The sequence below is a fragment of the Cibotium barometz genome, chromosome 31, assembly GCF_041138505.1.
Source record: "Cibotium barometz isolate CiBa-2024 chromosome 31, ASM4113850v1, whole genome shotgun sequence".
In the NCBI taxonomy this organism is placed as follows: Eukaryota; Viridiplantae; Streptophyta; class Polypodiopsida; order Cyatheales; family Cibotiaceae; genus Cibotium; species Cibotium barometz.
The window spans coordinates 12,030,760-12,045,790 of NC_141076.1; the positions used below are offsets into that span (position 1 = coordinate 12,030,760).

The 15,031-nt window shown below is 37.3% G+C and overlaps 1 protein-coding gene across 2 annotated transcripts in view; it reads left to right on the forward strand.

Moving 5' to 3' along the window:
- The first annotated feature begins 9,615 nt into the window (after nt 1-9,615).
- Nucleotides 9,616-15,031, forward strand: part of LOC147620522 (putative LRR receptor-like serine/threonine-protein kinase At1g67720) — an 86,668-nt gene continuing 81,252 nt past the window's right edge. For both annotated transcript variants that reach the window (XM_086824753.1, XM_086824754.1), the window contains exon 1: nt 9,616-9,774. In XM_086824753.1, the coding sequence (XP_086680879.1) occupies nt 9,687-9,774 (88 nt within the window). In that variant the 5' untranslated portion in view covers nt 9,616-9,686. The remainder of the gene's footprint in view (nt 9,775-15,031) is intronic.

Genomic DNA, 15,031 nt, shown 5'->3' on the forward strand with positions numbered 1-15,031 from the left:
GTGACTAGTTTTATTTTTGCATGAACATCCCGGCTAGGGGCCTGGGAACTCTTTTCCCTAGTACCCAGGACAAAAAAATCAAATTCTAAATTGGATCCCATCACTACACTGGTTGGGCGGTTGGCTAACCCATGGGACTGGATGGGGTTAGGCTGGACTGATGGATCCGTAAATCGAGACTCAATTTTTGTTTACGATAGATAAAGTAAATCCCGGATAGTAATTGTTCTATGGATAGGAATCAACGGTTGTGCCTCTTAATGGGAAAAAAAGCGTTGATCCCAATGATCCAAGTGCAAGTTTCTTCCTTGATCTGACCGAGTATCTTTATAGGTGCAGTCGGCAAATCAGCTTGATCAGTAATGGTCTTGACTACGTTAGAGTAAAGAGTTATCCTGGTGGAATCGCCCGTGCTTTTCGGGTAAAGGAAGTTTTTCCGAGTTCGGTTTTGGAAAAACCGACGGATTAGTCTCTTGTCCGGATATCCGTGGGCGAGGCCCCGAGTATGGGACCCTGCCCCGTGCAAGAAATGCTACTTCCGCTGCTAGCACCCTGAATCCGTTGTGCGGTGGGGACAGGGATCTCACAGTTGGTATCAGAGCCATTTGGCTAATAAAGATCAACTGAGAAGACAAATATGTCAAAAATTTATCAAGAAACACAAAAAGGTTGTAATTGTGTGATATAAGTCATACAATTTGATATTGAAACTGAAATTCGTAATTTGGTAATTGGGTCTTCAGATGGAAGTACCGCAATTATATAGAATCCCTGACTTGCTTGAGGCCTAGACATGATGGTATTTACCTTATAATTCCAAGGACCGTGACTACCCGTATATATCGAGAGTATAACTGCAGCTCTTTACTGACAGTATATACGAGTAAATCTAAGACTTGAAATTATAAGCGTTAATGCTATCCAGATGATGATTTCGAATGTGGTTGATATGATTTTTAATTCTGTTTGAGAATTGATGAATTGATTTGGATGCTGATTGAAAAATGATGATTTTTGAAATTTAGTTGAAATATAATAGCCTGAACGAAACCACAATGAGGATGAATGGGACGAGTTCCTGTGATGATATTCATAACTGGAATGATGATAATGAATTCAGCAAATCACTATGAGCACTATTCCCTCTCCCATTTGAAAAACGCGAGATGTCCTCATCTCGCAAACTGGGGGTAATTTCGCAAGATGCATGAATATGAGACTGAGAGAAAATTTAATTAAGATTAACCACCAGGAAAAGTCTCAAGAGAGCAAGACTCAAGACAAGAACAAAGATTTCAACTTTATTCACTCTTGGAACATATACAGCAAGATAGAAGAACTTTTTACAATTCCATAAGCCCGTCCATCATATGGTCATAAAAGCGGCACTCACAAGCTGCACACGTATAAGGTAACTCATCTATGGGAATAATTCAGCTGGTTATTGTAGCACCTACCTCAGTGGTATGAGGTGATCTAACAAAAGGACCTCTAAGAGGCAACCCGAAAACAGGATAAAGGCATATCTTCTGGTGAGGAAGAAAGCACGCTAGTAAGAAGACCCGCTCAGAAAATCCACCATGCCTTGATCTCATCACGCAGTAGTATCGGGGACCCAAACCCAAAGCTTCAATAACCATGGCCAAGCGGACATTGTTACAAAAGTGCTGCCGACCCCACGGTGTTACCCTAGTGATGTCTCGACAGGTCCGCCATTTGGTCTGAGCTACAGAAGCTTCCAAGTGAGGGAAAAGTGAGCGCTCATACAGTTCTATGAAATCCTCCTTCACAGACTCACTTGCGTCTTGAAGGTGAGAAATCATCATGGATAAAACTAAGTCTTGCTGCCAAGCCATGAAGGAGATTAAGAAAGAAAGGGGATCGATGGAAGTAAGATTACTGTGAGCGACAATTGAAAGTTATGACGTATATAAAGGAAAGAGCTAGCGTAACTTAGAAGCCAACGGTATCTTTCCACTGAAGTTTTACAGTCTTTCCATGATTTGGGTTTGGCACATATTTCGATAGAAGGCTTACATGAAATACATTATGAACTTTGAGATGAGGAGGTAAAAGAAGCTCGTAGGCTAAGTCACCTACTTTCTTTGAATTCAGATAAGGCTCACAATATCTGGGGATAATTTCTTATACTTCCCAAGAGATAAAGAACTTCTTTTGGGCCGTACTCAAATGAAGACCATATCGGCTTCTTTAAATTCTCTGACTGTCCTCTTCTTATCTGCATAATGCTTCTGTCGATCCTGGGTAGTCTTTTAACTGATGACCAAATCCTTGGCATCCAAAACACCGGTTCTCTTTACTTGATCTACCGTGTCAAGTGTTAACAGTAGCAATCTGACAGCACAATCCACTAATGGAAACAGCCAGGGTAGCATGGAGGAACCACTGTGACACCAACCGTCTGAACAGAAATACTCAATCCTGGAACGACCTAAAAACCTATTTGAGAAAGAGATTTTTTCCCCCTGGATTTTTGGAAACCAAAATGAACAAATTTTTAGAGCTAAAGCAGGAGAACAAAACCATTGAAGAATATCACCAGGCCTTTGCTCTTCTACTCAAATACTCACCACCTCTAGATGAAGAACAGCTCATGGTCAGGTTCATTCGGGGAATGAACGAACCCTTGGACACACTGGTCAAAAATGCCAAGCCAGTGTCCATGGCAGAAGCAGTAAAAATGCAAAGGATTTTGCCAAAGCCTTTGTAATAAAGGTCCCACCAAAGCCTGCACCCTCTAACTTTAAAAGATTCTAAGCCCAGGAAAGTACTTCAAACTTTCCATCCCTAAAGAGGCAGCAAGGGCCGATTCAGAATCAGGATGCAGGAAGATTCCAAAGTGAAGGAAGACCCTTCCCCCAGAATACTTTCTCACGAGGCCCACCTATTTTAAGGATTCGGATTGATGAGCTCAAAAGTGAGAACCGGTGTTTTGGATGCCAAGGTTTTGGTCATCAGTTAAAAGACTGCCCAACGCTTGCCATGTCAAGGGGACAGGGAAGTCTAGGGCCCCGAATTCAGAGACCCATCCCTTCATACTAGTCTAATCAGGGTCCGTCTCGCCCAAGCCAGGGTAACCCCAGAAGAACTCCAACCCAACCATCTGCCTCTGTCCAGAGTAACCTCACAAATCCTTTCGAGAACAGGGGCAACCAAAGAGAAAGAATTCCACCTCAGACTGCAGCAGCCAGAGCAGTCACAATTTCAGATGAAAAACCAAGGGTTTAGCCACCAGTTCTCAAGTCATCCATACTCCAGCAGAATACAAGGGAAAAATCGACCGTCCACTTCCAAGGCGTAACGCTGGAAGTGATTGAAGAAGAAGAAGAAGATGAAAGAGATCATACTCCACCTACGAGATGAGGACATCTCGCGTTTTTTAAGTGGGGTAGAATGTAAGATTCCTCCCCCAGCCCCTTTTTGATGCCTAGTATCTTCCCCTGTAATCAATTTCCTCTTCAGAAATATAAAAGACCTTGTTTCTAACTGTTTTAACCTAGAGAGAGAAAATATTCTAGAGAGAGAATATTCAAATTTTTAATATTTTTGGATAGAAAACTATGTCATCTTATTAAAATAAGTTTCCCTGAAACAGAAATTCAAAAAGAACTTCCAATGTGCAATTGGAATTAATTGGAAATGGGTATAAAGAACCTTAGTCTAAGGGTCTAGATTTTCAGAAATCTTTGGATTATGGTCCAATTAAGGTTCCTGTGGGCCAATAGGATCAATCCATGTGTGGGAAGGAGATAAATCCAATTTTGTAAAAGAAGATACCCAAAAATGAGTAAATGCTCACATAAGATGAAGAGTTGACTATGTACAAAGTTTATTAGTAAGAAATGAAAAAAGGAAGCAACTTAGGAAAGGAGGATCTTTTTGGGGGAGGCGTTTGTTTGGCTCTTGAAGTATCTATAGATCTTGTGAGGAGGTCAACGAGATATTTTTTCTAAAGGAGAATTGGATTCTATCAAGAGCAGGGGGTTGTAGTTGAGGGAGAGAGTTCTATGTGGGAGTTTGTGTACCAGAACCTCCCAGTGTGCACCACCGTTAGATACTTGGAAGAACCAAGGATTGCTCAAGCATCTCTGCGTTGTACTGGCCAGAGAATCCTACAGACAATTTCTGTTGATTATATGGTGATGAGCTTGTACACATGTGAGAATACATGTTTGGATCTCTTTGTGGTCATTTGAGAGTGTTTCTTTTGATCTATTTTTTGTGTCTTTCATATACTCAAGATTGAGGCTTTGTTCGGGTGATATAGTCTTCTTTGAATATCCAAGGGGTCAAATTGTGGGATATCAAGGTTTTCTTATGTGTTTTGGTTCAATTTTATGTTGAAGGGAAGTAGTTCTCTGGTTAAGAGACTATTGGCGAGAGTTAACTTTGGTTGAGTTTCGTTGGGGACAATTTGCATGAGTAAGGGTTGATTTTGAATCATCCACACATCAGAATGATTACCATATAATATAAGGATATTGTGCTAACTAGTATTAGTTTAGGGAAAGTGAATCTATGCATCAGCTACTACTGATAATTTTGGACGTGCTGTCTCTAAGAACATGTCACAAGGCTTATTGTTTTAAAGTGTGTCTGAGGCAGCATTCTGACATAGTAGGTTAGCTGGTTACTTCTGAGGTTTGGGACTAGTCTAGTTCAAGTGTTTAGAGGACCTTGTGGTGTCACTTGACTCAAAGGATAAATTTTTAGTGTCATCTAGATGAGCTTGGGTAGTTCGGTAGATTCTGCCCATTCAGAGGCATGTGTGAGCAAGTAAGTGAGCAGAGAGCATGTGAGGTGATATCTTGCCTAGTTGAGTGATAAGTGAGCGTTTATAGGCTGATATAGGAAATTTTACAAAGCATCAAGATTGCTGTGATTTTGGAGGTAGAAGACACAGAAAGTTTGACTTGTTTGAGTCAGCCAAGAGAGTTTATTGTGAGACAAAGGTTAGTTGACTAGTTCTGAAAGGTTTTGAGACCTGTTTGGGAAGCTATCTGATGGTGGAGGACATCTTGGGAATCTAGAGAGAAGAAATTGGACAAATAAACAAAGAGTTGACTTTGAAAACAAGTTCTCAGTATTTTTGCATTCATGCTGGAGGTGTGTTTGGTTAGCTGCATGTCAGTAGTGGCGAGGAGAGGGTGTTAGGTGATAGATCAAAGATATTGGAAGTCAACATTGCCCTTAGGACAGCTGAGTTTGCAGAGCTAAACACATTGGTGCGGTTGTTTGGGAGGGTAGTGAAGTATCTTTTGGGGGGTAGCTAAGGACGAAGGGATAGAGGTGAGGTGCTCTGGTGCTTGCTGGTGTTGTTTTTTTGGTGGGGTATGGTGCTTGTGATAGACTCCTCTCATGGTAGTGTGCTTCAGATGGAGCTATAGAGGTAATATATCTTGAGGCCATCAACATGAGCAAGTCCTCCCACTTCTCTAGGAGTGATTCGCGGACATTATCGGCAGTTGAGGGTAGTCAAGTATCTGTTGGGGTAGCTAAGGACCCAGGGATAGAGGCGAGGTGCTCTCTGGTGCGTGCTGGTGTTATTTTTTTTGCTAGGGTATGGTGCTTGTGATGATAGACTCCTCTCATGGTAGTGTGCTTCCAGATGGAGCTATAGAGGAAATATCTCTTGAGGCCATCAATGTGAGCCAATACTCCCACTTTCTTAGGAGTGATTCGTAGCCACTATTGAGACTTGGGGTCCTATTGTCACATTGTGAATGATTATTTGTTCTTGGATGACCCCTCTGGCCTCACTCTCCACATCCACACCACGATACATCCTCTAGCAAAAGAGGCTAGATGCTTTCTCATTTGAGCATGGATATCCTCTTAAGAGCGATATATATTTGGTGGGAACCCTCTTTCTTATAAAGGAATACTCAACCACTAGTAGGCTATGAATGAAGTGAGAATTAAATACTCTATTTTATTTGGTTTGATAAAAGAAAATAAATTCAAAAGGGACTCTTTTCTTTTACTATCCTACGTGGACACACATAGAGAAAGATATATGAGGGGGAGAGAGAGAGTGAGTGATTGTGTGTGTGTGTGCGTGTGTGTGTGTGTGTGTGTGTGCATGTGTGTGTGAGAGAGAGAGAGAGAGAGAGAAAGAGAGAGAGAGAGAGTGTGTATTTGAGGGGTTGAGAGAGCAAGAGAAAAACCCCGAGAGAAGGACTATAGGAGAGACAGAGAGAGAGAGAGAGAGAGAGAGAGAGCGAGAAGGTGAGGGAGAGGGAGTGAGAGTGAGAGTGTGGGAGGGGTTGAGAGAGGAGGAGAAAAGACATGGGAGAGAAGGAGTGTAGGAGAGGGAGAGGGAGAGAGAGAGAGAGAGAGAGAGAGAGAGAGAGAGTGAAGGAGAGAGGACAAGCATGAGAGAGAGGAGGTGATGGAGAGGGAGAGAGAGTTAGAGAGAGTGGGTGAGCGGAAGGGATTAAGAGTCAGGGATGGATTGAGGGAGGAAGATAAAAAATCTAGGACAGAAAGAGTGTGGGGGAGACAGAGAGAGAGGGAGAGAGAGAGAGAGAGAGAGAGAGAGAAAGAGAGAGAGAGAGAGAGATAGAGAGAGAGAGAGAGAGAGAGGGAACAAGAGTGCATAAGAGGTTAGAAAGAGACTGATAGATCAAGAGCACTTGAGATGAGAGAGAGCACATGAGGGGTTGGCAAGAGGGACCTAAGAGGGGGTTCAAATAGGGGAGAAGGGGGCAGATCTTATATGCGTGTGTGCACGAGAGAGAGAAGAACTCAAGGGGGGGAAGAAGGTAGACTAGCCCCGGTGGGAGAAGAAGAAAAGATTATTGTGTATGCTCGACTGGAAGAGAATGAGTGCAAGGAAGGTCTCTGCAGAGCAGCATGGCTGATGTGAAGAAAATGACAAGAGGGAAGGCTATACCAATGTGGCTAGTGGGAGAAGAAGATAAGAGATTACATGGGGAGGTGATCAGTAGACCACATCCCTTTCAAAAAATTAAAATTAAAATGGGGTGTTACATCCTTTCTTCTTTAAAGGAATTGAGATGTCCTCATCTCGAAAAAATGCAGGGAAAATCTTGATACACTGTAGATCCATATTCCCAAGTAGCATCTTGTGCTTTGGGATCCACTAAACTAGATGTTCCCTAATGACTCTATTTCTGAGTCATTTCTCTAGAACCAAGGATTCTTTATGTTTGAATTTTCAAAGTGCTCTAGGATAGCATAAAAATTTCCTCATTGTCTAAGATATGGTCAAGGCTAGGTACATAGGCTTCCAAAAGGGTTACATAGAATACATTGTAGATTTTTCAGTCTCACATGGTAGCAATAGCTCATAGCCTTGATTCATTGATTCTTTTGGTAATGACATAAGGTCCACACTAGCAAGGGATCCTCTTTCTTTACTTTCCTAGAGATATAGAGCTTCTTTTTGGACGTACCCTTATAAATACCATATCTCATTGTTGGAATAATTGTTGAGTTTTTCTAGCATCCGTGTAGTGCTTTCATCTATCCTGTGCAGATTTGATCTCCTTTTTTCCAAATAGCTATCATTTGTTGATCCATGTCATCTAGCATTTGTTTAGAGGCTTCTACTCTTCATTGGATGAGACCAATTTAATGGTGTTATACAATCTTGACGAATAAAGCCTTGAAAGGGTACATATCTATACTCCTCTAATATGCTAAGTTATAGGAAAATTCAACCAATGGTAGATAATGAAACCATGTTCATGCAAACTTTTAGAGGATGAACATTCCCGATATTCATCGCCTTAGGACGATGAGAGGATTCAGTTCTTGAAAATTTGGAAAGTTCTCTCACACTCCAATGGAGGTCCAAAACTAATTGTATTCATTGCCAAAGACACTTAAGGTCATTTATATCATATCATCATCATCTATTAGTGACCTTATAGAAGCAAGGGCATCTGCAAGCCCTTTAACCTTCACCGAGTAATCATTTATACTTCTTTTACTCCGGTCATATTATGCAGCTCATAATTTAGTAGCTATATCTTCCAAACTTGATTGTTTATATTATACATCTTCACCAAGGTGTCCCAAGCCTCCATAGACATTTGTGCATCGTGTATATGCATAATCATAGAGTGTTTTCACACGGAGTACAAAATTTATCTGGCTCTCTCATTCCATGTGTTTTATGCTGGCACCTACCATTGGATGGGATTTTCTTCAGAAATCTAGGGCTCAATTTCATCACCTGTGGATAAACTCCCAATATCGTTTTCCCATAAGAAAATTGGACTTCTTGAATTTCCAAGGTTGGAAATTATTCCTATCTAGCTTATGGCTCATAATTTGTGATAAGCCATTACATATCTTTACCTACAGGCAAGTTACCAAAAAGTGCTTGCAAAATATTTTGCACTTTCAAAAAAACTATGATCTTCAACACAGTGGTACTATAAACTTGTTATATTTTAACTGTATATAGAACAATCACATCAAAATACATCCACCATAAATACTTGATTTATGGTGGATGTATTTTAACTGTATATAGAACAATCACATCAAAATACATCCACCATAAATACTTGATTTTCTACATAGACTATCTCAAAAGAAAATTTATGTTGTAGCTTTGTACCAAACCAAAAATTGGGCATAGTCAAATTAACACTTTCAGAGAGTGCCTTACAGAAAAATTACAAATCTGAACTGTGGCCTAAAATGGGATCAAATCCAAATTTTGAAATCACTAAGGTCCTATGGACATCTCTCCCACAATATAATTTCCCTTTGCTTCATTGCAAGAGGGCAGTATAAGATGTGACAATGCACCTTACTGCTTTTCCTACCTAACAACTACTTAAATAGATTTGCTTTGAAATGAAATGGAAACAGAAGAAGTTACCCTTACTTGTGTACTTATTCCTTTGCTTTCCTTTATCGTGGTCTCTTGAGCTCTTCACATGAACTGATACCATGAGAAGAATGTAGGAGAAAGGGACAACTTAAGCTCCTTGCATGAAAACACACACACACACACGAGAGTAGACAAGCACATAAAAGATATGGATGTTTGAATTTCCTTCTATTATCTTCTATAAGGGAAATTACTTTGCTACTAGAATATACAAAGGTTGATCCATAGTGTGAACTTGACTACATGAGATGGCGCTATAACTATTCCATAACTCTAGTACATCAAATTGTCTATCACACAACCTATCAACGATAGTGGCATATCGTCCTGTAATATCACCAACCCATCTAGGGACATAATTTTGAAAGCTATGACCCAAACAAGTCATCAATGTCCCTAGCACTATTTAGGCTTGATAGCTCAACAAGGCTTAGGGAAGAATGTAGGGTAGAGGGATAGCTTTAGATCCTTGCAAGAAAATACACACACATGAGTAGATAAGCACACACTTCTTGAATGTAGGTGCATTTTATTTTTATAGTTATTGTATGTATGTATGTTATTATGACAAGGTTAATATTTATGGCACATTTTATAATTTTTATAACCTTGTATTATAATTATATGTAGGTGGAGTGGAAATCAAAATTTATGCAATGACACACGATGTAAATGCAATGCAAGTTCATCCATGGATCCATCCGTGAGATACATATATGCAAGGTCATCCGCGGATCCATCCGTGAGATACAGATATGTAATTTCATGTCTAACGGTGTTTTATATACTATCAATGATGACTTTTATACGACTTCACAAATCAATGATTCAAAAGATCAAGGAGAAAAGATTAAGTATAGCTATGGATTCAACCAAACAAGGTATGTAGATGATTTTATTTTTTATTATTTTTTCATGCATAGAAACCTATACTGATGTTTAACATAGGTAGTCTAGAACTTTGATTGTATGCACAAAAGCGTTCAGTTATTTATGCACTAATGTAAGTTTCATGTCTTGCATTCTCCACCAAGCTAAGATGATCCTACGGTAGAAAATTAGGGATAGATATTCTTGTTCTATATTTAAGGAAAAAAAAATTCCTATGCTTCTAACTTTACCTATAGATAACTAGAGAATAGATAACTAGTTTATCTACTAGAGAATAGATAAGCTAAGTGATTTAGACTAACCATTAGAAGATATATTTACTTGGTAGATAGGATAAGTGATGTAGACTAGTCACTAGAAGATTTCTTTACTTGGTAGAAGATATGTAACATTGATATTATCTAGATAAGTAGTGCAAGTTGGACCCTCCTAGTAGATAGGTAGCATTGATCACCAGATAAGGAGTAAAAATTGGATTAAGTACTTATAGTAGTTTTAATCAGCAAATATTGGAGACCTAGCTACTCCAAATGATCAACACTAGAAAAATTCTAGATAAGTATGAAAGGATCCATTTGGTAGAGCTGATAGTGTGCAACCACACTAAAAAATATGTAGGCAGGATTGTTAAGAATTCCCAAACCCCATGCTGATAAAGATCCTACTTCACCAATCAAAATAGGCTGCTCCAACTAATTGTTCTCAATTTACCTCATGAGATTACTTTCTGATCATTACTCATTTTTAAGATTTCTATACAATAATTTTTGTTTGCTTTATTATTTCTTTCTCACTAAAATTCTAGGATGAAAACATTTTCCACTCTTAAGAATGGATTATTATATATAATCTTTCTTTTATTTTTTTATTGTTGTGGGACAAAATTATGTACGAGGGTAGCATTCTCTGGGGATTTCAATTATGTTGTGAGATAACCTTTTTTAAATGTTATGAGATAAAATTATGTACAAGGGTAGGGTTCTATGGGGGTTTCAGTTATGGGGTGGGGTAAATGACTAACTCATCATCACACTCATGATGTGGGGGGTTGGGATTAATTTTTGGGTGGAGGAAATGACCAACTCATCATGCTCGTGATGTGAAAGGTCCAATTTTTCTTCAATTTCATTTACCCCAATAACCCTTTGAAATCTATATTAAGAAAAGGTGATTTAAATTTATAATGTTGATGTTTATTATGTGATTCAGATTTTATGCTCATGTTGACTATATTATGCCATTAGTTGCTTTTTCCTTATATGAGACTCCATCATAAGGGTTGAATTCTAAACAAGGTGTATACCCCTTTATTTTGATGTTATATGCAATAGGGCTAGTAGTAGATACACTTGAATATATATTTCTTTCATTAAAGTTTATTTATACCAATTAATACCACCATTGATACTTATTTTCACCAAGCATGAATGTGGAGTTATGAAGGATACATAATCAATACAAGTGTTTCTCCTTGTAGAAAAAGTGAAAGCACATGAGGCTCAAGCAGTCACTATTAACTAGCCAAATTGGAATGACAAAAAGGGACTTTAGATTTCGACTAGGATTTATAAAAATCCATGACAAGCTTTGAAACAAAGAATAAATCATATTTTTTCATGTCCTCCAGGAGTTGACATAAGTTCTGTTTAATGAAAGCAAATTAAACACGTTCAATGATTTTTTATCACCCGAGTTATTTACAAAAAATATTCATCATATTTTTCCAAATCCTTTTTAGCTAGGAGTTAACATATTTTTTTTCTTTTATGAAACCAAATTAAACACATTCAACGCTAACTCATCACCCGAGTTATTTCATGTGTATTCTCACTTAAAAATAAAACATATGAATTATTTTCTTTATTAGAGCTACATATAAAGATTTGGTGAGTTTATGAACTTTATTTTGGGCTCTCTACTTTTTAGTAGCATAATTTTGACATCTCCTATTGATGACAATTGCTAGCCAGTTATGATTACATTTAACTTAGGACAGAGGAGGGGCTAGTTCTGCCTAGACTAGAAACCCTAATCATCGTAAGCATAGTTGACCTATGCGAGGTCTTTAGTTCTTCTTCACTTGATTTATCTTTACCCATAAGAAGTGCCTTCCATTCTTTGTTTATGAAGAAACAATTCTTCTCTTCACCCCCTATTTTTCCATAGCAGTTGCAAGACTTTTTAGAAAAAACCCTTTTTAGATGTCAACCTTTGAAGGGAGCTTTTGAGCCAATTTTATTTAATCCTCATTTGTTGAAAAAGGCTCCTTTTGTGACGCCTTACCTTTGCTTGACTTTGTTGAAATCTTCCAACAAATATGTTGCGACATCAGTCAGTGTAAGTACATGCAAGTTAGTAAGATTAGTAACATTGTTACTTCTCTTCCAGTAGATATGCTTTGACATCAATCAATGTAGGTACACACAAGTTGATAAGAGTAGTAACAATGTTACTATATTTTCCTTAAAGGAAACATTTTAAAAGAACAGCTATGAAAACATCTTCCTCAATGTGTTTCTTAAGTTAAGATACTCTTCATGTAATTAAGATAAGTTGGAAGGAACTCCTCATGTAATTAAGATAAGTTGGAAGGGACTCTTCTCGATTCATCTTCAGCTTAGAAAATTTAATGAGAAAACTATTTTTTGAGTTGTTTTATTGGGCTCTATACAAAGTATCAAGAGTATTCCGTGTCTCTTGAGAAGTTTATTTTCCATCTATATGATGGATTTAAGTGTCATTTAGGCCCAAGGAAATGATTTATCAATGCCATTTCATCCTTTATTATCTAGATGTTGTTTTCTTCTCTAGTGGTAAGTATTCTCTCTTATTAGACTACACTTGATTTTGGTGCCATGTACGAAAACCATTTCCTTCAAACTTTTCAATTTTTAATGAGTTAGAAATGATGTAGGTAGGTATTACCACTTGGAAAATCAATCCAAGGGTAGTGTCTAGAACCTTTACAAAGAGATCAAAAACTCAAGATTAAAAACCACCTTCTCCATATGTGTGTAGTAAGAAAGTATAATAACCCCATCTTCTTTACATCAGAATAATAATAGGGTTTGGTTTTGGTTTTGGATTTTTTGACCTTTTTTATTTTATTATATTTTGCATTGGATCACATGATTAAGGCATGACTGATACTCACTAATTATCTAAAATCTTGAGTGATTAGTCTTTCACTAATCATAAATTAATGAGAAAAAATAGTGTTTTGGAGATAGAGAATAGAGGCTCCTTGGACCATCTAAGGCTTGCCTCATATTTTCTTCAAGAAAGGTCAAAGGGATAGCAACACTATATGTACTTATGATTTAAGCCCATAATATCTCAATTAAGCATATTAATCAGTAATTAACCAAGGTATTATAAAAACCCATCTATAGGGAGACTAGACAGAGCTAAAGAGAATGCTACAATCCTCCACTCTCCATTCATCAAATGGATGAAATCCACCAGCAAGTTTTTCATGGTCAAAATCCCCCGAGGGTGAGTGGAATTGGCCGAATTCATCTTCGTTAAGGTGGTAGAGTGGTTTGCCCAAAAAAATGCAGGAACCTATTGATCTATAAAATTTGCCGTACTCAATAATTTGCATTTTCTTACCATTGAAGCTATAGTCTGATCCACCCTTGAATTGGGATCACGGCTCAAGTGTTTTCTTGAGAAATGTAGGTGTGTGAACAGGGTAATCAACACTCCAATCATAGGGGGTAGAAGAGAAGAAGACCCACAAAGCTTATTTCTAGGGTTTTTGAGATCAATCACTAATTAATCTTATCATTGATACTAAGAAATAATATTAAAAAATATTATTTGAGATTAGGCAAAGAAGCACAAGGCTTTGATAACATGTTGGAATTCATGGCGGCTTAATCAAGATCCTAATAAAGTGCAATAATCATGTAGATGAATAATGATTAGGGTTATGCACACATGACTAACAAGATCACAACATAAAAAAAATTTAGAGAGTAGAGTCTAAAGACTTGTAAATATTAGATATGCCAGCCTATTTATAGGCTTGATACAAAAGTGATTAAAGGTGATTAGAGGATAATCTTATCTACATAATTCAAAAGTGCTTTTAAAAAAAGCACCTATTGCCCGGAATCTATTGCCCGGAATGGGATGCAACCTAAGACTCTTTCACACATGTTATGGCTATCCTCTGGAGGTATGGTCATGCCCAAAAACCTTGTGTTGAATCAAGCCTTTAGACCATGGAACCGTATGCTAATATCCCCAATGTTACATGATATTTGTGTGTATTATTTCAACATATTTGTGACATATAGCCTTGATTATATTTATTAAAATATTATAAGGACTACTTTTGTAAACGTTATTGAGAATTATACAAAGTTTCTTTATATATATCCCTCTTTATATATATCCCTCTTTATATTCATTGGAAAACTTGCAAGACCTACTCCTGCAAACCATAATATCAATAAAAGTGGCATAACCTTATATGTGTTATGTTGTGCATGTTTTAAGGTATTCATTTTAGTATTAAAACAAAACTCATAACTTTCTCTAGATATCAAGTTTGCATAAGCCTAATGCCAACGTATAGCTTCCACAATCATCTATATAAATAAATCCAATACTAAGCATTATTGAGAATTATAATATTTCTTTATTTGTGACATATATTCCTATTCATATTTATTGGAAAACTTACAATACCTACTCACAAACCAAAGATCATTCAAATTATCATTGAAATTGGCCTAAATATATTTTGTGTTGTGCACATTTTGAGATATATGTTCTACTAAAGAATAATATTTAAATATAAATCATACTTTTCTTTAGATTTCACAAGAAATTTAAAGTTTGTATAGACATGATGCCATTATATTACATGGCAATGGTTTAGGGTCAAATCTTCTACATTCATTTATATAGATAAATCCAATATTGAGAATTACTCTCAAAACTCCTTTATTTGTGACATATACTTGTAAGAATAAACAATAGTGGAAGATGTATTAATACAATGTAAATAATTGATTTGCAGAAAGAAGTGGAAAGTAAACAATATTACTTCTTACAAAAAAATTGATTACAAACTAAAAGTGTCCTACCGACCCGTGTGCTCTAGGTAAGGAGCTTTGATGGTGATCCAAATAGACTATGGACAAAGGATATATTGCTTACAATAGTTTTTGAACACAAGGAACTCAATGATGAACTTAAGTTTCCAAACTAGTCTATATATCGTATCTAGGGTTA